Genomic DNA, 21,056 nt, shown 5'->3' with positions numbered 1-21,056 from the left:
GAAAGAAAAACGTCGGATGCGCAGGCGACGATGTCACCTGACGAAACCTCGAAGAGAACTAAGTACTACCAGGCACTGCTCACACAGAACACATCGATGCACGTGCGCAGTGTCTGCATGAGTCAACCCCTCCGAGTCTACTGTCGCCACACTGAGCTTCATTGATGGCTCTCGGAAGCGGGCCGGTTAGCAAGGTAAAAGTCAACAGAACCCATTTTTCCAAAAGCGTCAGGACCTTCCAAGAAGGGCCGTAGTGAAACAAAGCCGCCTAGAACGCCTACATGTATAGCGCGGCACATGCAGGCTCGGTACATGTCGGCTCCCTGAAGCCGCCGGCTTCTGCAATTCCAGCATAATCGACGCTGCACTTCATCGCGCGCCTGGTCCAGTGAAATACAGTGACAACGGCTGCCGGACTGTTTCCTGTCGTTGGATATCTTGCTTTCTCTCGATACCACCCGTATGCTAATAGCTTTCCTACTACACAAACAACATAAGCCGAACAAAATGGGTTGGGGTTCAACCCGGCTGAACTAAAGGTTTAGAGAGCGAAGGCTCTATCACACCCTGCACAAACGTGGTCAAATGGATTGTCCGTAAAGTCTCTGAAATCGGTTAGTCACGGTCACACACTGGGCCGGGCGGATCGTATGATCGATAAAGCGCCGGCTTGGCTCTTCACTAAACATCGGCAAGTGCGTCTTGCGGTCTAAGTAAGCGTCACAGCCACATCCTCGCTCCGCCGCTTGGACATTCTTCGGAGCGACCTGACCTTGAGGTTTTGCTAGAGAGTAGCAGAGCCGCTGCTCTAAAATAGTACCAGATGACGGCCGTATCTTGCGGCAAGCCTTTGACGCTGGCAAGCTTGAAAGGATTACATGGGTAATGAAGGTATGGACCAAAATGTGCACCCTATAAAAGCAGCTCAGAAGCATTTCGTGCCTGCACACAGTTACACGTGGAAGTGTTTTTTTTCATTCAAGAAATTCAGACAACACAGTGTCTTGCTGCAGAGGGCAAAAGGCAAAAATCAAGGTTTTTCCGAAACGGCCGGTCCACGGATATTGTTGTACCGAAAACACAGGAAATGTTGCCGTAATATGTAGCTTTCGCTCACATTTTAATGCTCACCACTCTCGGGTTTAAATAACTGAATCATAACGATCTAAACTGTATTTTTGGTCATTATCATTTGCTATCATTTGGGAAGGTAATATTCTAATCCGGATTGGTGATAGTAGTTAGCTGCCCACCAAGGTTTACTTAGGCATAACTATATAAACTGTATTTTTGACCTTTATCATTTGTTGCAGAATAGAATATTAGTAATCCGGCTTGTTGACAGTAATTGTTGATCTGCCAACCCAGGTTTCACCTGGGTTGGCAGATCAACAGTCACGAAGGACGAACGACAGGCTACACTTTTCGCAACCAGCAATTTAGTTTTCCCGACGTATGAATAAATGCAATTTTGTGGAATTACATAAGCGTCAAGCACTAACAAACGCACCTATGACGCAGTCCACACCCTGGCCTTCTCCAAACCATTTGCGTGCAACTGGCGCACGAACATGCATACGTTTCTACATGTTTGGGTGTTCGCATTACCATCAAGCAGTCAACTAGAGGTACACAAATGAACTCAAGGACAAGTTGCGGCGAAGTACACATTCTCTACAGCAGAGTTTAAACAAAGGCAACAGTATCGTTTCCTTGATTTCGGCTACGTCCTTCGTTTGTGTTCACTCCATTTTACAATGCAGTTAACCCTGGAAGATTGTTTCCACAGTATGGTCCACACTGCAGCCGAATATACAACACAGGAGTTGAAAGAAGAACGTGCATAACATTGTCTGCGGTTAAGGTGGAATCCACACCTCACCTCGGTGGTTCTGGCATTTCAATCACAGCATTCATTCGCATATATCAAAGCTAGAATATAGAACTGAAACAAAACGTCGGCAGTAGTCATGCGGTTCAGTGGTATAAAACAACTAATAAAACAACTAACCTTACTATTAAACTCTGATGCAAGGTAAAGATGACGCGAGAGCTTTGGCTCATACCTTGCTTTTGCACCATATTCAATACAACAACGCGAAACATCGAAAACTTAAGAAAATAAAACTAAAAAGCTTCGGAGATGGGTTCGTAAATCATCGCACTGCGGGCAAACGAACTGTCCAAACACGAGAAACACCATGTCCTGATTGGTGCTTAGCTCGCGCTCTAAAGGCACGGCTATGGACACGGGAGCACTGCTGCCTAGAAACGATGCGGCTCATTCGGCTGGCGCATCGCTGACAAGCATGTCGGCTTTGCCAGCTATGTTGACTGTCATGATGGCCATGCTCAGGACGATAATCTTGATGAACAGGCCAAACAGAAGCTGCGAAAAAAAAAGGCGATGTTCTCTCAGGCTACGTGAATGATATAGGTCGAGGCAGCATAAAAGAGAATGCTTTAGTAGCATGAAGTGAAAGGTAACACTGAAGTATACGAGTCGGAAGCACACACTGAGTTTTGCTGTCAAATTCCAGGTCGTTGCGTTGCTCAGAGAAACTGATTGCTTGCTCGAGCTCAGATTACGCACATAGGTGGCTTCTGGTGATTTAATTATTATTTGCATATTTATTCACTTCCCCTACCAATATTGCATAGGGAGAGAGGGAGGTTATTTCACGCGCTGCGACTCTCTGGCAATTAAAAACTAGGTTAATATTATAAATTTTAAATTTTAAACTTTATTGGAATAAAAGAACAGACATAACTAACCCGGCCCAAAACAGGCGATTCGATGTGGTGTGCGGATTCATTTAGGTATCTCGAGGGGTGTGAGCAGTTTTCTTACGCAGAAGTGGCTCGTGCTTGCGAACCTAGTGTGACCAGATGTGCAAGCAGTTGTGGAAACACTACACAATAATAGCTGCGTAGACCAAGTGCCTACTTCCTTTACCCATGGGAACGTGAGAACACACTCGCATCCCTGCAGTAATGCGCAGTCAGTCGCCACTGCCAGGACATGCAAATGAATATGGCGCCCTTTGCTCACCAACTTTCCGAAGGAGATCCGAGCCATGTCGTGTAGGATGGCAAGCGGAGCCGACGCCGGCATGACGACATTGGACGAGGCACCGACGATCACCGGGATTGCGTAGTACGTCGGGTACATGCCCTGCATCTCGGCCTGCACGAAACCAGAGGTCAAAAATGTCCCCCTGTAGGGTAAATGATAACAAGATACCTCTTCTACACGAAAACGAGACAGTAATGTGTTTGCTGTAGGCAACTTTGGCGTCACTCTGGACAACAAGCTGCACCTTGGACAACAAAATGGCGCCCGTGACGTCTCGCGACTACCTGCTATAACTAACACGGCGTTGACAGTTCCTCTTCCAGGTTATTCGTTGTTGATCTCAGCGTCGATAAGTCAAGAACAAGAACCTTGGCACTGACCTTACAATGAGCAATAACTTAAAAACATAATCAATGTAACATCATTAACAACGTTATCACTTCCATGGGTAGAAACTGGATTTCACAAATAACAGCTGCGCTGTAGTAGCGCATTACCGAGTATCGTAATCGGCCTGTGATTCTTTTTTTCTTTTTTAACACGATGCAACATTCCGTATGAATACATGGCGGCTGGAGGAGTGAGTAAAAACTCCAGTCGGACACCTCCATGCTTGGAGTCCCCTTTCTTTCATTGCGCTATGCTCGACGACAACGCAGTGACGTTTCGCTTCGCGATCGTTGCGCACTCACGATGTGCACTACTACAGGCGCCATCATCTCGACCAGCAGCTGCTTGTCCGCCGTCTCAGCCATGAGCGAGGCGGCGACGGCCAGTATGGCCTGGACCTCGATCGAACTGCGTTCCTTCCAGAAAGAGGGGGACACCATCTTGAATGCTTCGCGTGGAAGGTCGTACACCTGCCAACAGCAAAAAAAAAACCATCAAATCCCGCTCAAATTTCGCTTGCGGCAATATGTATCTGTGGATGTATGTTGTCCAATGTCTTGTAAACATTTTGGCCTTCCCAGATGACCAGTGTTAACTTCTAACAGACTGAAATCAAACACCAAGCTTAAACAGAGTAGTTCTTACTGATTAACAATACAGCGACAATGTCAATTATGCACGTCACCGTACGTATAACTCTAGTTGTTGAAGTTGTGTAGTACTCCCAGCTCTCTGATACTTCGTCTAGCAATAACTGCTGCGTAAGAGTTCTTTAAGAACTGCAAGTACCCCGACAAACAGCCCTGCGATGGCTGCGATCACTGCCGCGGTTGCCTAGTAATCTTTAGGGCAAGCGGGAAGATGTCAGAAGTGTTGCTCCCGAGTCAGCAGTGAGTACCACAACATATCGAAATGCACTTGAACCGCTTCTTCCTCAGCTACGCGAGTTCGGCCTCCAAGGCACTGTGACAGCCATCCGATCTTTTCACCAGCAAAGAAGGGGATAGCAAGAAAGGGATGCTGAAAGCTGAAGACACAAGGCACGAATTAAGCGCCGTCGTGTACGTTGGCAGTGTATATAGTGGTAGGCATTCGGAAGGTATCACCGCTATCACTATTGTCATCATCACCTTACCAATCGCCGTCATTACCAGCATTAGCCAGGTTAGGTCCACTGTTGGGCAGAAGGTTCTTCCACTGATCTCAAAGTAACCTTCTTTTAAAATACACACCAGCAAATTTTCTCACATTTGTTGGAGAGTCGGGCAAAACGCGACACGGGGAAAAACGTGACGTTAATTTAGTTATTACGATTACAATAAGAGTTCAGTTATTACAATTGGTTATTAGTCCTAGCGTATGAGAAGTTCACTATTTCATACCCTCGGGTAATTACTTAATTTAGCAGCAGGCTGCAGGTGGGGCAAAACGCGACGTTGTGATGTTCTGGCTGGGTTGAATTAAATGTAAGAGGTTTATACCTTGGTGAAAAGCTCTACCCGTGTTATTCCCCTCTGTATGATAATCTAAATGTTCAAAAAGAAAATTAACGTCTACTAGCGCGCTAAAGACGTGAAGTAAGCTCTAGAGAGACGCAAGCAGCGCTGGTACCATTAAGTGTTTCGGTGCTAATGAAGGCGCCCACCTGAGTATATATAGCAAAAGAAAAGAAAAGATATCAAAGGTGGAAACAGTATAAAATGTCTCAACGACGCATTCTGAACGGTGCCATGAACAGCTTTTTCACAAATTCTCTCAATGAAGCATGCTCTGCTCAGTTAGACTACTATCACATCAAAAACTTCATGTTCACGCTCTGCGAATCGAATCAAATCGCATGTCTATACAACTCGGCTGAGAGAAATAGCGACGATTGTTGACATTAAAACAGAAAAAAAAGTTGCGATGAAGGCAGGAAATTCAGAAATGTCACGTAGTCATGTTTCACGCAGAGCCCGGTGGTAAAATTGCATAGACATAGTGGGCTATGGAACAAATCCATGGTTCGGTCTGAAGACATCATAGTCGTCATCATCTCACTACGCCAACTGCAGGGCAAAAGCCTGTCCCACGTCTCTCCAATTATACTGTCAGTCATTAGGCTCGCAAACATTCACAGATGTCCATGACATGGAACAAACTCCGTGTATATTCTCTGCAAGGATTATAGTCGGATACACTGTCTCATTTTGCGTCCTTGGGTGGGACAAAATGCGACATTTTGAAGCTTTAAATTTCTTTACATTTCAATGTATTTAGCTGGCCTTTTCATATTTGGTGAGCAAGATCCCAACACGGTAGGGAATAATTCTGCACATTTGTTTTTTTTTATATTGAGAATAAAAATTATTGGCGATGATTTGTAAATTGTTCCCGTGTCTTGCCCCACTCTCGCCTTCTCAACTGGCTCCCTGCCTTCTACAGCTGTTATGGTTGCCGGAAAATATGCGAACACGTTCCTTGAAGGAATTGAAAAAAAAATGAGTTGAAATACAGGACTCACATTTGACTTCGTTTCGCTGATGCTATCTTTTTTGTTTGCCGCGAATTTAAAGCGAACAGCAATATCCATACTGTAGGCAGCTATAAGTACAATATGTTATATAGGCAGCTGTGTCGGCCTGAACGAGTAACCTCTCCTTAACAAAAACGCATGACTCTCCAAGCGATTTCATTGAGAGATTTCCTAGAGAAAAGCATAGCGGTTTGGGCGACTTGCTTATGCACTGAATGACACTATTAGCGAGAACACAGGAAGGGACGCCGAGATGAGAACACACACACAGCTCCTTTCTGTGCGTTCAGGTCTTCAAAGGTCCCTGAAGAGGCTGTTTGAGGTTTTTTTTTTCCTTTATTTGTTTCTTAGAAGAAGTCTAAGGGGGGCCGGAGATACAGGCGTAACAACGCCTGAAGGGGCCTCGCCCCCCGCCCCTCCCCCCCCCCCCCCCAATACAAATTCAGCACAAGAATTTAATTACTATAATTCGGCAAGCGGCATTGCACTTGTGAGCCAAAGAAATATTTTGCTCATCAGAAAAAGAAATTAAACGAAATCGCATGAAAAACACATGCAAATGCACTTCAGTGTATGTTGTACAAAATGAACATTTGCTTCTTGATAGGAAACTACACGCACACGAAATCACACAATGTCTTCACAAAGCAAAGAAAATACTGCCAGAAATGAAAACATTCTTGCATTTTTTTTTTAAACAGACAAGAGATTTTTGAAATCAACATTGATATCTGTTCTGTTCAACGTCTTAATTGCTTGAATGTTTAACGTTTGTCGCCCGTAGTTTGTTCTTATAGCTGGCAGTCTAAGTGTAGGATTTCGGATTGAATAGCGAGATGAATTACCTGGGGACGTAGTATAAAGTTAGTGTTTATGAATCCATAGTAGTAATATGAAATAGTATACCTGGCCGGCCCGGAGCATAGCATATTTTATGAAAAGCGATTGTGAGGGTAAGTTTCTGATGTTTCCGTGGAAGTTTTCGCACATTCTTAACATTCTTTTTTGTAGGACCAATAACCTTTTGTAGTTAGAATATGTCGTCGTACCCCATGTCAAGATGAAATAACATAACATGTCCATGAAAGATCCTCAGAGAAGCAGATTCACAGAAATTTTTGTTCACTTACTTGGGTGAGCAGGGTGTTTTCAATCTTTATATTCATTGCGTATGAGTGCTTTTTATTGACTGGCTTAAAAATTACGCATTTAGTTTTACTAGTATTTAGACCTAGCCGATTCATTCGCAGCCATGTAGAGAGATTAGAAAGGTAAGTGTTGACTGCTTTCTCCAGGGATTCATTTGTCTGGACCTTGAAAAAAACATTTGTATCGTCGGCATACATTATTACTTCGGGAGAAACGGGTATTTTCGTTATATGATTAATGTATACCAGGAATAGCAATGGTCCTAAAATGGATCCCTGGGGAACGCCATGCAGAACTGTCATTCTGCTATATAACACACGGTTTACAGATACGCATTGAGAAACCTTTGAGATACGCATTCAGTTGACTATAATATGCTTGCATCATGTAGCGTATAGGCCACCGAGTGTTCATGCCCCCGTACAGGGCCTCAAAAATGCACCGATTATTTACAATATATTTCTAAAAATTCTCGCTTCCACGCCTCGCGGCGACCTGCGGTGCCGAGCTTTCGCCCGAATCCGCTCGCAACGTGTCATGCAGCGCTCGTTGCGTAAGCAGCGGAGGGCTGTCATTGGTTCGCCATGACGTCTCTTTCTGACGTCACGCAGCTGCCTTGGCAGCGGCTGGACACTCCGCCCCTCTTCCCCCTCCTCCCGCGCGCGTCGGCAGCCGGCGGAGGGACCGAGTGGATGGGGCCGGCGGTGCGCGAGCATTTCAGCGTGCAAGAAGGGACGAGAGGAGAAAAGTGCGATGGCGCGTAAATTCAAATTTTGTCTACAGATAACTCAGCTTCCACAAAACGCGTTAAAAAGAATTCTTTCTGGAGGATATTTGTAGCAGCGTCCTTTAATATCCTAGGCATACCCCAACTTTATTCGGAGCCCATTTCGTAGCCCCTTTAAATAAGCGGCCTTGTGGTCACGCTAAAAGTGCAATGCTACACTCAAATGAATACACAGTGGCGTGCCTGCATCAGCCTGGAAGCGACCTGCGTGGCTCCGAGAAGCAGGAGGATTCCCCAGGGCAGCAGCTCCCAGATGGACCGGACGAAGTCGAAAGCCGCCCGCAGGCACGACGTCAGCAGGCTGGTAGCCAGCATCATGGATGCCAGCGCCCCCAGTAGAGCCATCCTGCACGTTCTCATCTGAGTCATGCTCTCAACGCCTCACCAGTTCCGCGATAAACTGTGCTAAGCACGCAAGGTGGTATATAAAAGGCGGGGATGATGCTTCGTGAAGATTCCTCAATAGGTTCGCACTTCCCAACTGCCCCCGGTGATGTCGATCCCAGAGCGTATAACACTTCAGACAGTGAAGCGTAAAAACATTTCTTAACGATGGTTACAGATATTTGCAATTTTAAATCATGCGATGACAATTCAATAAGGCACGTCGTTCGGCAGCCGTGGAAGCTGGCGAATCGTTATGAAATGTGTCCGAACGTAGGGCATACAATAGATGAAAAGACCTGCCCGTGAAGCATGCAATGGCGCAGCCCGAGCTTTTATTTCGGGTACAGGCCTGAGAGATATCAGGTCCTAGAAAAGGAGAAGGGTGAGAAAGAAAACTGCCGTCGTACCTTTTGTTCGATGCAGGCAGGGCTCATTATTTTGGAGTCGTTTTGTCAACATAAAGCTATCGCATGTCCCGGTCGCTGTGGAGGATACGAGCTCAGGTGCTGACAATCTACTTAAATCTTCTTGCCAAACAGAGAGGCGTACTTGTCACGAAGTTGATAACTACGGCATGTAAGCACAGGTTTTTGCTACACGTTGCATCGCATAAAATCAGCATGGCAGTAGTACAAACTTTTTTCTTTTAGATAAACGTGTCATTTTACGGCAAACCGTTCTGAGAGGCACCCATTCTTCCATATCATTTCAGAGAAGCATTAATACTTGACACCAGTGTCGGCAGACCCGTTGAAACTCTCATACCCAAATGATTGCCTGAGGCTTGCCTGTGATTTCATTATCATTAAAACTTCTGAACAATCGCTATACTATCAGGTTGTGTACTATCGTTGCTTTGTTATAGGCTGGAGGAGTGGCAGGTAATGCATATAGCCGTGACTCACCGGGGATCGATGCCGAGCAGAAGCGAAGGTGCGTACGCCAAGCTGAAGATGGCTACGTACATAGCGCTGGCAAACTCCACGCCCCTGCGCAGTGGAGGCGCCCACAAAAGATGTCCATTCCTTTCAAACAAGCAAACAGCCATGCGGCGAATCACAAATTAAGCAGCGGGTGCTGTATAGCTCATTTCTTGTTCGTATGTAATCGATTTATCATTATTGCGTGACACCTTGTGACGCCATCGCACTCTTGCCAGGGTCACATGGCCTTGTGACGTCACTGTCATCTTAGCATTAGACTTCACATCACATCCTTGTGACGGATGTCACTGCCCTCTCAACATTACACTTCATATCATTCGATGTAAGTAATGCTGAGATGGCAATGACGTCACAAGATCACATGATTCCAGCGAGACAGCTACAATGTCACAAGGTGACACTAGGTGACGTGACCAGGTCAAGAGGGTGATGGCGTTAAAAGGTCACGCAACCATAGCGCGAAAATTAAAGATTGAAAAACAAAGAGGGAGCACACAATCCGGGAAAGGGCGAGAGCGGCGTCGTATACGTAGAGCGTCATGTGACACCGCATGACACAAATGCCACCGTCACGTCACCATCACGTGACTGACCACATGACGTTACCGACAGCGAGCAGCTGTCTTGAAACAGAAAGAATTTTAGAGGCATTTCTTTCCGCCTTGTGGATGGTTTCTGTCAACTGCAATTGCTGTGATACGAACATCATCATGCGTTGAGAGGTTGGCAGCGCGCCTAACCTAAGCCTCCTAAAAATATGCGAGGCTTGAGCTCATCGTGAGGCGCTGTAAAGCGCGCTGTATGCAAAATACGCGAGGGAGGCTGACCTTTGTCTTTGCCGACCCGCTCGCCGTTCCCGAGCAGCTCTCATGACGGAGAGGTTTTCCGGTGAGAACGGGTCCGGATCACTGCGACGCAAGAAACGCCGAGGGTGGATTGCACTTGCACCAAATCGATATGAATCGGAAAAACGTTCATAAACGCACCTTTAGAAGTCGGAACAATACGCTGGCCGTTGCAGACAGGCAGCGTTTACCACCTTACCCACACACTTGGCTATACAGATGACCCGATAATTTTGTCAATTCTTAGCAACCCTTTGGGTCCTTATAATTAACGGACTCATTATTTTCTTTGATTAAGGCCGAAAAGCGAATTGGGGTAAACATTTTGACCAAATTTTCGATGTGAAATGTGGCACCTCTCTGAGCGTGATCTACCCAGTTATTTAGCCTTAAACCTATTACCTACTTTTGCACAGGGAGTGCGCCATTCCCCAAAATGGCAACTTCTCGATTCGCCTTTTTTCGCTTGCGCAGTGGAGGCAAGGCAGGAAAGCAAACTCACTGCGGCCTCACGTAGAGAAGCCAAATGACCGCGCTGCAGGAGACGAGCGCCAACACGGCCCCGGGTAATGTCACCATCGCCCATGTGACGCTGGTCATCGGGGGAGAGGTGACGTCCGCTCTGCGATATGGTTAAGCGTGGGCCCTTGAGTACCGACACCGCGCCTACTCGCTTCGTGAGAGGCTGCCGCATCTTGAAGCGCGCTTATTCATGTCTTTATATAGCATGCATTCAGTCCTGAGGGCAACTTAGGTGTCGCCTTGACTATACCTATACTGCCATCATGTGGATGGCCGCTACTGGTGAACTGGCTTCAAAATTTTTTCACTAGTGACATCAAACATCTTGCAAGCGATAGCGTTTACAAACGGCCCCTGTCGACGAGAGGTTAAAAATGACGCATGAGTGACGTTGGGATCCCAAGGCCGCGCGCAGCTCCCTGTGAACGTTTTACGCTGCATTGCATGGCCGATTTCGCCGAAAGCTGCGTATGCCCTGAAGGCACTAGCAACTGACAATAATAAATATAATGGTACATTAGAAACGTCATTTCTGTACAAGAACTTTAAGGCATGACTAAGGCCCGTACTCCTCCCACGTCTTTGGGGCTCTTAATGCAGAGGGTGATATTTCTTTTTTTTTAGTTTCCGTTTCCTTTCATCTGCATCATTTAGAATCACCTGCCTCATGAGGCAGATGATTCTTGGTACCCTGACCTGCCTGATTTCGCCGAATAGTACATTTTGTCTCGAAGCTTACGTTTACCGTCACATCAAGCAATGCAGAGTAGCGTATGCATCATTTTGGCTTGGTCTCACGAAAAAAAAGCGTGGCCGTTGTTCAAGCTTCTCTTAATTGGCTGGCTGCAAAGTGCGAGGCTTTTAGACACGATTACGCAAACAAATGATCATCTTAATCGTGGTAGGCACTAAACCAATGCTTAAACACTGTTGCTGCAGATGCTCAACGAACGGTTTAGATGAAAGCATTCACGCTGGTAGTTGGACTTATGCGAAAAAGCTTGCCAGCTTGTTAAATGATCTACTTGCTGAGAAGCAATTTTTGGAAGAAGCACTTCGCATGCAATTTGTACCTCTTTACTGTAAGCACCCTTGAGGCAAGAATGGAACACTTTTGAAGTACATTTTCTGAGAATGCATAAAAAACGCTGAATGAATTGTGTAATCATGCAGCATCTTTTACACATTCTACTCTTTTATTCTATATGACGATGTTCTCTTATTTTCTGCTCGTTCCTTGTAAAAGGAAGTCCAGTATTCGTCATGTAATTTTCCTTCACTTTTTACACGTATACCCACCTGGATCTATAATCTGAATAAAGAACTTGAGAATACGAAGCAGCAGTAAAATTCCAATTAAAGCGGGATCTACCGCTCTCTCGTTACGATCTTCGTAGAATGAAGACAAACATCCTTGGAACCAGCCTTAACGAAACGAGACAGCGGTAATAGAAACACGCCATACTTTGTATCAAATAAGCAGAAAAGATGTTTTGCACTTCTTTTCCCACACAGGATCAATACAAAGCTATACTCACGCGTGGGAGACGACCCTCAGCGCCCTCTTGTTACCGCCGGCGTGGAAGCTGCAGATGCCGCCCAGCACACACATGAGCGACGGCCCCAGCAGGAAGGCGCTGTGGACGTCCTCGCGAGCACTGTGAAGGCGAGGAGATTTTCGCCGTTGGGGGCAGAGCACCGGATGAAAGTGTGCTTTCAGGACGCCACTGGTTTGACGTGCACTACACTGGAACGCTAATGAATTTCGCCGACACTAAGGGACACGACACACTTCATGGCCGTCCCTGCAAAGCCGGCAGCATGAGAAGTGAGCATAAAAATACGCCCGCCTCGACCATGCGCCGAGAACGCCATACCGTTGCAACGGAGCAATGGTAACGTGTGGCACATCACGAGCCCTCAAAGCCAAAAATTACAAAAATAGGACTAACTGCCGCGCTTAGGCTTAGAGACGAGCGGTTCGTCGTTCGGAAAGGACTGACGATTATTTTGTGATTAGTGTCAGAGGGAGTAATGGTTGAGCAATGGTTGAGGGAGTAATCCTATGCCTCTTAATCCTTTCCGGCTGTGAACGCGGTCAATTTGAGCTCGTTCACCGTATAGCGACAGTATCGAGATGAATACCTTCCCCTTTCTCACCATCTTGCACGTCCCTGTTGTGAACACATGGTGGCAGTATAGGTGCAACACGAACCGGCTTAGCGCGTATATTGCAGTATTGCGCTCACCTCCTGGCCTTTGTTTTCTTTGTCATAGACCCGCACTGGCTTCCTATGTGGCTGCCTGAAGAAAAAGAGACGCAAGAGAGAGGAAAATATTTGTTGCTGCACCAAAAGGCAGCCAAGTGACATTGCAAATCTATAAGCAAACCAAACCAGATATTAATTAAGCGTTAAAAGGTCACGGCCAGTATACCGCTAATACTTTGGTGCAATCTTTTTAATGAACTATCCGGCGTTAGCGACAGTAGCAAACAGAGTTAAGTATTCGACAGCCTCTGGCCGCATTTCAGAAGACACAGGTAATGCAAAACGAACTTTCATGTACATTTGACTTGCATGGATGTTGAGAATACAGGCGGTTGGTACTGCGTCCGGGCAAATTATAATATTCGACACTATACTCCATTCATTGCCATAGCTCCGGCTTAGATCTGGAAAAAAATAACATCTTCATTCAGTAGTGATCATAACGCAAGACTCCCATCAAAAAAGAGGTAACGGGAGGCTGAAGTGCAGGCTACGCCTCCAAGCTCCCAAGGAGCCGAAATAGAAGAAATGTAAGGAACACATATGGTCGACAATACAGAGCAATTTCATAAGATTCAGAACCCAGAAGATGTCACCCACATGAGCACATAACCAGACAACGCCGCACAAAACAAAGCCGCGGCCTGTGAATTAATGAATGAATGTTAGGAGCGCCCTTTGTATAAGTGTTAGTGGCAGGGGCCATAATGATCTGTATTTTTTTTTTTTTGCCGCGTTAGCAATATATTCCTCTTTCGGCGAAAAAGCCGTCGTCTTTGTGTGTGTGTTAACCTCATAGCCCCTAGTGGATCGGGGCACTTTCCGGCCACCCGCTCGAAAAAATGTATCTGCTACTGTTGCATAATCCACACACCGACCTCCAGAAGCTACCAAGATACCACCACCGGCAGCCCACGCGACCGCGAAACAAAGGAGCGAGGGCGCAATAAAATTCAAAGACGCGATGTGAATGCGGTCAATGTAAAAGCAAAATGTAAAACTAAATATACTACTAATGCAGTTTTGTCCCATAGCATCGTAAGGTCACCTGTGCACATTTTCTTTGTCTTTCTCAAACCAGTCTATCAAACTTAGATCTACTATCTCTAAATATGACGGAATTTCAGGAAATTAGAAAGGAAAACACTCGCAGAGGCTCAATCTAATAGTGGGCAATGCAGTCCTCCCGTGCCGCGCTTTGATTAGTGCGAGAAACAGACCATTGCATGACCATGAGCGAAGCATGTCTGCTAATGATAGAAAGCATTATATACACCACGTGTCAAAAACCCGGGCGTGAAAGGCGCAACAAGTGGACGGAAGTGATTGCCTGTTTAAGATGCCGTCAGCATGCGAGTGGCTCACGACGCATGTGACACATGCCGTGGACCGTGCTGCCGCTAGCGTTACAGGAGTACCGGGAGCCCGCCCACTGCCAGTGAGCACGCAATGATTGGTCCCAGTCCTGGAGGCGCGCGTGCAGGTGCCACAGCTTCCGGGTACGAGGCGCCTCCAAAAGCGATCTGCGCTTGCGCATGGTGTGGGTGGGCTCCTGGTACATCGGTAACGCTAACGGTAACACGGTACACGGTATGCTAAAGGTGTCGACTATGGCGCCACGCCGGAATGTGAGTGTAACGGCACGCTGTCCGATGCCGCAAGGCGCTCACCGATCACAGACGGTCGGCCGCTGATGGAGTTTCGCGAGAGAGTCTCGTCGAAGTAGCTTCGGGAGCGCGTAAGGCGGCGAAACGAGTAAGGTCGCCTGGCCTGCTCCCAGGCGTCGCTTTCTCCCTGCGACGAGATGCTGCCCGCGGAGAGTCCAGACTGCCGCCGGGGTGGTCGCGTGCTTGCTTCCGTCTGCGAGGGGCTGCCGCAGAGGCACAGAGAACACAGTGATGCGTAGGGCCGCGTAACGGGAGTTTCCCTTATCCGTCGATATAGTATCAAAATGTTTATCCTGATCTAGACGGTTTGGCCGTCGCTAAGTCGCGATACACCTAATGCGCACCACCGTGCAGATTCAACCGAAATTTATTACGCAACATCATCACGAGCGATCAACACGCTATGTAAACTGGCGGCCATCGGCGCTTACGTGAAAAGTGGCAGGTTTTTGACGTAGTCAAACCGAGTAGACGCGCGAAAGCATATTCTTAGCCTTGTATCGAAATGATTTGAACAAGAGTCCTTGCAACTGTTCCGCCAACAGAGCGACGCAGGGAGCAGGGCAGCGCTAGTGTTCCTGTATATGCTCCCGGACGTCAAATGTTCCAATTCATTGCGCCTCGTACCCATGGTTGAGCTGAGCGCAGCTTGCTTTGTTACGCAAATGAGGAGTATGTATAGCCACTACCTGGAGAAAGAGGGGTGCCTACAAACTGCCTCTTTGGTGTAGATCCTGCCATACGAGAAGCAGCTTTCCTGCAGAGCTTGGACCATACTGGAGGACCTTCGCGCAATCCTGCAGTATGGAGGCTTCTGCAGACCTGGCGGCACATGCTGAGCGAGGCGACAACGCCACGCTAGCTATCGCCATTACGCATTGCGAGAGCTGGCGTGCCATGTCCCGTGGCGGCTTCGACCAGCATGTCCAGTAACCAGCTCCGGTCACTCAGGTGGCCCTCAGTGTCAATGTTCGCACAAATTTCTAAGCTGGTGTGGGACCCCGTTCAATAGTGCAATCGCGCTATAACACTGCCGCCCAGCAACCAATTTGATCCCCGTAAAGAAAAAAAGAAAACACGTGGTTACGTACTCAGCCATCGAGCGCCAGCTATTCGAAAAGTTTTCTACAAGTTTAGACCATAATCAATTCGCTTCGAATAATTTTCAACAGTTTCTATTTTATTCGTCCGAATAATCGAAAAATCGAATCTGCTACAAAGTTTCGAAGATTCGCTCGCCCCTACCAATTAGAAAGAATATTGGCTTCGGGATACCGTATATATATATAGTTTGGAGCGGCTTGCCGTGTTTACATTATCCCAACGGGACCGAGTTGAGTCGAGTTGTCGGGTCGAAAACTGGTTAATGTGTTCATGAAAACGCCGTGGTGTCGGGTCGGAGAGTCGACTGGACTCGAGCGTTACAATTCGCCGCAAGCGGTAGGTTGACTGGCAGACCACTCCGCAAATTAATTTCAATCCTCTTTCACGTTTGGGCACGGCCGGACTGAAGCGGCGGCGGCCGCCGCTCAAATCAAGCCGCGGCTTGGGAAAAGCATTTTCTTAATAGGAAAACAGAAGCGAGAGGTGGTTTACTACTTGTAAGATCGCGCCCCGCAGGCTGCACCACAAGTGTTGACTCGCTCGTATCGAGTTCATGTAAACAGGCACTCCTCGAGTGGGACTGACCTGGCTGACCGTGCTCAACTAAGCACAATCCCACGACTCGACCCAACGCTGTCTAGTTCATGTAAACGCTGCTTCTGTCATCTTTTCTTCTGCGCTAAATGAAACAGAATATGCACCACTGTCGTCCCCAAAAACCTCCGTCAAGATGACGAGCGAAGGATTCCGTTTTGCACCCGTTCCCTGGAAGCAGCTCTCTCCATTAAGCTCTCACTTCAGAATCCGATAGCATGATTTCTTTAGATGATAAGCAAATAAAAAAAAACGACCCGCCACTTATTCAAGTGAAATTTTCTCTCCTCTCCTTCACCAACCGCGCAAGAGCCACAAACTGCTTTTTCGCTTGGTCCGCTTAGGTGTTATATCATGTGAAGCGAATACGATTACCTCTGCAACGATGGGCGCTGAAAGCAATCATAAAGCGGCCGCATTCATTTATACCCTTCGAGCCATATTGTTTCATGCTTAACTGGCGTGCACAGTTGTGGAAGCAAGAGCTGGCAGGAGTCAAACCCGCGATGTCTGTCACATGGTAAATTAGCTTTTTTTCTGCTGCCTTGACTATACCTTATTGCTCGATATAGTTATCGTCACAGGCCACCGCGTGGCCGCAGTGGTGAAATATAAAGCACCTTTTTAACTTACGAACCCCTTATATACGCTGGCGCCTTCTGTATAGCTTTCAAAGGGCTTCACAATTTTAATGAAAACGATGGTAGAAGAAAAAACATGTGAAAGTATTCTGAGCAGGTATCCAGCGTTTCATGTCATGGTCCTCATCAGCTGGCGTTAATTGAATACGCTGTCTCCTAGAGCTTTTGTGAGGACTTGCAGGTCCTTTGATATATTAGGTGTGCTTAAAAACTGATAAAATTTTAATATGCACACCTGATGAACGCGCACTTTTCTGGACCGAAGTCAACAGTGGAAGCTCGGCGGGCAGTCGCTGAGGTGGAACTCTTGAGGATTGTCGACAAGCGACTCTTCTGTGCGGATTTCGAAGACACCTCTTCCAAGGGCACCAAGGCTTTGTCCTGAGATGAAAAAAGCACGCAGTTTGGAAAGTGGCTCTTCGAATATAAACAAAAAGTACTCTGCCCTGCGACACTTACAGCGTGCTCCACGGGCGGTGGCTTGTCCTCTTCCGGTTTCTTGACGCCCGCGTCGAAGGAAACCCCCGATTGCTTGCGCTTGGCTTGCGACATGCTCCCCCGAGAGTCCCCGAGAGTGCGACGTGACAGGGCGTTGGTTTTTCTTGTCGGGTCTTGTGCTTGCTGCGCTGATTCACTGGTGGTCGACTTCTCAGCTGTACTCGGCACCACCGTTGGCGTCTCCGTTGAAGGTGCCTCCGTGCTTTCGGGTGCATCTGTAGTGCTTTCAAGTGGTGCTATGGATTCTGGAAGCCGCAAGGCCTTCTTCTTATTGGCTGGTGCCTGCCGGGTAGGCAGGCTCCCCCCACTTCTCTCCGGACGTGGTATACTATTGAGTTCAACCTTCGCCGCTTTCTTGGCTTCTCCGGACTGACCTTTTGAAGACTTACGGCCTGATTTGCGACCACCCTTGACTGACGACTTGGACACCCTGGGCATCCTGGACACTTGGGGCTGACCCTGCTCATCTGTGTCGCGAGAGCTGCCTTGTGTCCTCTTACGCTTGGCTTCTGGCTCCGCAGGTTTTGTAGTTGCCGGCTTGCTAGTTTCCGGATGCGAAGGCGAGAGCTCCTCGGCCATCCGCTCATTTCTGCCACGAAGACCATCATCAGTCACATCAGCGCTCTGCTGTTGCTGAGTGCCGGGAGGAAAGCTGGGGTTATTATTTTTTGCTCCATATCGGTCTCCTTGCAAAAGCTGAGGGACATTGAGGCCTAAGGTTACCTGACGCGCATCTCCTTCGGGCGCGGAAGCATCGACGCCGAAACCTTGGGCCTTGCGCTGTTCCTCATCCTTGTCCGAGGGATCGGCTGACGGCTGGTCAGACACAGCCGCGGCGCACTTTGGATGAGAGGAGCCCTGGAGAGGCGACTTCTTGTCGGTGCTGCCGCTCGTATTACCGGAGCGTTTTCCCTTCCTGCTGCTCGTTCTCCTGTCCATCTCCGACCGCGCCTTGTTTCGCGACACTTTGCTGGCTTCGGTACTTTGGCCTTTATTATTGTCAGCCAACGTGGCCTCATCCGAAACGCCAATGGCGTTGACCTTGGTGACTACCTTGCCGGTCTGCTTCCTGCCACTTTTGTCGATTTTGCTGCCGGCTTCTTTGCTGACTCGGCTGTCGACTTCTGCGCCAGTGAAAGTGATCTCCTGCGCAGTTCGTTTACCGATTACGCTTTCTAGATCAGTATCCCTAGTAGAAGCTTTGCTGAAACTAGGCTCGAGATCTGGCTTGGCCGTAAGGAAGCTAGTACCGGATGACCGGCTCCCTGACAACCTGCTGGCGTCGGCTGTCTTTAGTTGAAGTTCAGAACTGGTATCATCAGGGATGAATGCTGTTTGAGCATCGGCGGCAGTGATTGAACGTTTAGACTTACAAAGTGAGCCCTCAGCGACACCGTCCTCCACTGGAAGAACTGAACGCGCGGAATAAAGGTTGCTTTCGGTTTCTGCGGTGTTTTCGATGCGATCTGCAGCTGTCGCTGCAACCGCCCTGGATATGTCGTTGGCTGGCTGAAGTTGAGTAGCTGCTCCTACCTGCTCACCTATAACTGCGGCTGGATTCGCGGCCAGCGGAGAGTAAGCCACTTTGCCAGAGAAAATACTAATTCTGCGAAACCAAGAGGGGCGCGCCTTCTTGTCCGTAGGACTGGTCGCGCTTTGGGCAGCTTTAATATCCCGGTTTGGGTCATGCCGCCAAGGGAAAAGGTTGAAGGAGGCGATCAGTTTGCCTTGATGTTGCTTCGTCAGAGAGGCCTCAGTGGGGGACTGTACACTCATTGCGGGCGCAAATGGCTGGGAAAGAGCAAGATTCGACCCCGCCAGCGACCCTGGCTGCTGCTCCTGCTGATTTTCCAGACACGCATCCTGTGGAACATGCTTAGTCTCCTGGGCTTTCAAGGCTCCTTCCTTGCTGGCCGGGGAAATTGGTTTCATCACGTTCAAGGCGTCTGGGAAGATGAATAAGAGTAAAGCTCATATTAGTTTTTTTTTCTAAAACGAGATTTTTGCACATAGTGCTGTATGATAAACTGTGCCAGACAGCCATCACGAAGCCGACAATTGGTTCTGCTGCAAAGGGGCAACATGACGCCACCACAATAAGTTTTTCACTCTAATTGCTTCATATTCAGGAAAACTTTGCGCAGATTAACACAAGAGGGCGGGGAGCAACACGCACACAAACACGAGCGCAAACTGGGAACTGTATTTTCAGAAACGATACACCGCATTAAGAAGCAGAAATGGCGCAAGCGTACAATATCCAGGGCAAACGTTCAGCTCTACTAAATTGCTTCATCATGCAGGATGAAGAACGATCAAATGCAACAAGGCTGTCATGTAGAAATTTCTGCTTCTGATTCCGATGCTTCAGAATGAACAACACGTGCTCGCCTCCGCATCCTAACTTCTATAAGAAAAAAATGGCTGTGGTTTAGCTCTGCTTAAAACTGGAGCGATTCGAGAGCTATACATCAGGTCGAGTGAAACTCGCTAATTCGAATTGCAAAGTCTGTCTTCCGCCGCTCTGTTTGGGCGTTCCTTCATCTTCGTCCCTGGACGTGAATTCACTCTCTCACCCTCTCCACTCACCCCCCCCCCCTACTTGGTACTTTGCTTGCGCACAGCTGTTGCAGCTCGGTTTTGCTGCTCCACACCACGTGACCAACAACGTGACCATCCACGGCGCCGCCACGGAGCTCGAGGGATGCCACGGAACACAAGGGGTGGCCACGGAGCCCAGGGATGCCACGCTCAAGGCTCGGAAAGCTGGCTTAGTGTAGCTCTCGCTACAAAAAACCCCCATGCCTTGGAGGGTTCTCTAGACGCGCCCCTATATATGTACCGCATAAGAAACCGAAGTCCATAGACGAAAGGGTGGCATTCCTTATGGCACTTACCTTCCTTGCTGCCGAGCATGACACGAACAAGTCCTCCTTCGAGGACGACATGAGAGGCCGGGTCGCTGGGCACAGCTGCAGATGGTCCAGGCTGTGTCGGCGCAGTGTCGTACGTCTCTTTCGCTCTCTCCTCTTGCAGTTTTTCATCCTTGTTTGGGAGTCCTTCTTCGGGGTTCGCGGGAACTTGCGTTGTCGGCTGCAAGTCATGCCGCAATTAGTTCAAGTCAAAAAAGCAGAAATAATTTGTGCTTAGATGGTACAGTGTGTGTCACGTACGTCTGCAGCTGACAAGCACGGTAGCCTTGCTACCTTACCTCTACCAGATTGGCAACGCTATGCATCAGAGCGCGCGAAAAGTAGCCTTTTTTTATGCGTAAAAACGAAGTTGTGCGATGTCAGTGCACGTTAAAGATCCCCAGGTGGTCGAAATTATGCCGGAGCCCTCCACTACGGCACCTCTCTCTTCCTTTCTTCTTTCACTCTCTCCTTTACCTTTCCCTTACGGCGCGGTTCAGGTGGCCAACGATATATGAGACAGATACTACGCCATTTCCTTTCCCCCCCAAAAAAAAACAATTATTAAACCAATTATTAAAGCAGTCTGAAGTTGGGCTAGTTAGTGAATCGTGAAAACGAAAAAGAAAACGCTTAAAATAAGAACAAGAAAGAGGCGAGGTCTTTTTATTGTCCTTTTTCTACGGTCTTTTTTCGGCCAAATTAATGCAAAAGTTTATGATGCTGTACGGTGTCATGAAGCCTACCGGAACATG

At 47.9% G+C, this 21,056-nt stretch overlaps 2 protein-coding genes across 2 annotated transcripts in view; one reads left to right on the top strand and one right to left on the bottom strand.

Moving 5' to 3' along the window:
• The window catches only part of LOC144119538 (uncharacterized), a 45,421-nt gene that overhangs the window by 11,067 nt on the left and 13,298 nt on the right, over positions 1-21,056 (top strand). The gene's annotated exons all lie outside the window — the stretch shown is intronic.
• On the bottom strand, positions 1,761-12,246 carry LOC144118342 (uncharacterized). The gene is made up of 8 exons (XM_077651292.1): positions 12,154-12,246; positions 10,596-10,715; positions 10,076-10,156; positions 9,210-9,293; positions 8,101-8,263; positions 3,769-3,936; positions 3,053-3,187; positions 1,761-2,389 (listed from the first exon to the last, which is right to left on the bottom strand). Exons 1-8 carry the CDS (start codon positions 12,225-12,227, stop codon positions 2,282-2,284), a joined length of 933 nt encoding a protein of 310 aa, XP_077507418.1. The 5' UTR covers positions 12,228-12,246; the 3' UTR covers positions 1,761-2,281.

This window comes from Amblyomma americanum, chromosome 2 (assembly GCF_052857255.1).
Source record: "Amblyomma americanum isolate KBUSLIRL-KWMA chromosome 2, ASM5285725v1, whole genome shotgun sequence".
In the NCBI taxonomy this organism is placed as follows: Eukaryota; Metazoa; Arthropoda; class Arachnida; order Ixodida; family Ixodidae; genus Amblyomma; species Amblyomma americanum.
The sequence above is the reverse complement of the archived record's forward strand: the minus strand, read 5'-3'. Positions and strand labels throughout refer to the sequence as shown.

What these genes read in the sequence shown, in the direction of transcription:
- LOC144118342 (XM_077651292.1), bottom strand. Translation starts at nt 12,227, where the DNA reads ATGTGTGTGCTGGGCGGCATCTGCAGCTTCCACGCCGGCGGTAACAAG. An exon ending in GCGGGTCGGCAAAGACAAAG is followed by an intron (nt 9,294 to 10,075) that starts GTCAGCCTCCCT and finishes TCCACTGCGCAG; the next exon opens with GGGCGTGGAGTTTGCCAGCG. An exon ending in GGATCTCCTTCGGAAAGTTG is followed by an intron (nt 2,390 to 3,052) that starts GTGAGCAAAGGG and finishes TTTTTTTCGCAG; the next exon opens with CTTCTGTTTGGCCTGTTCAT.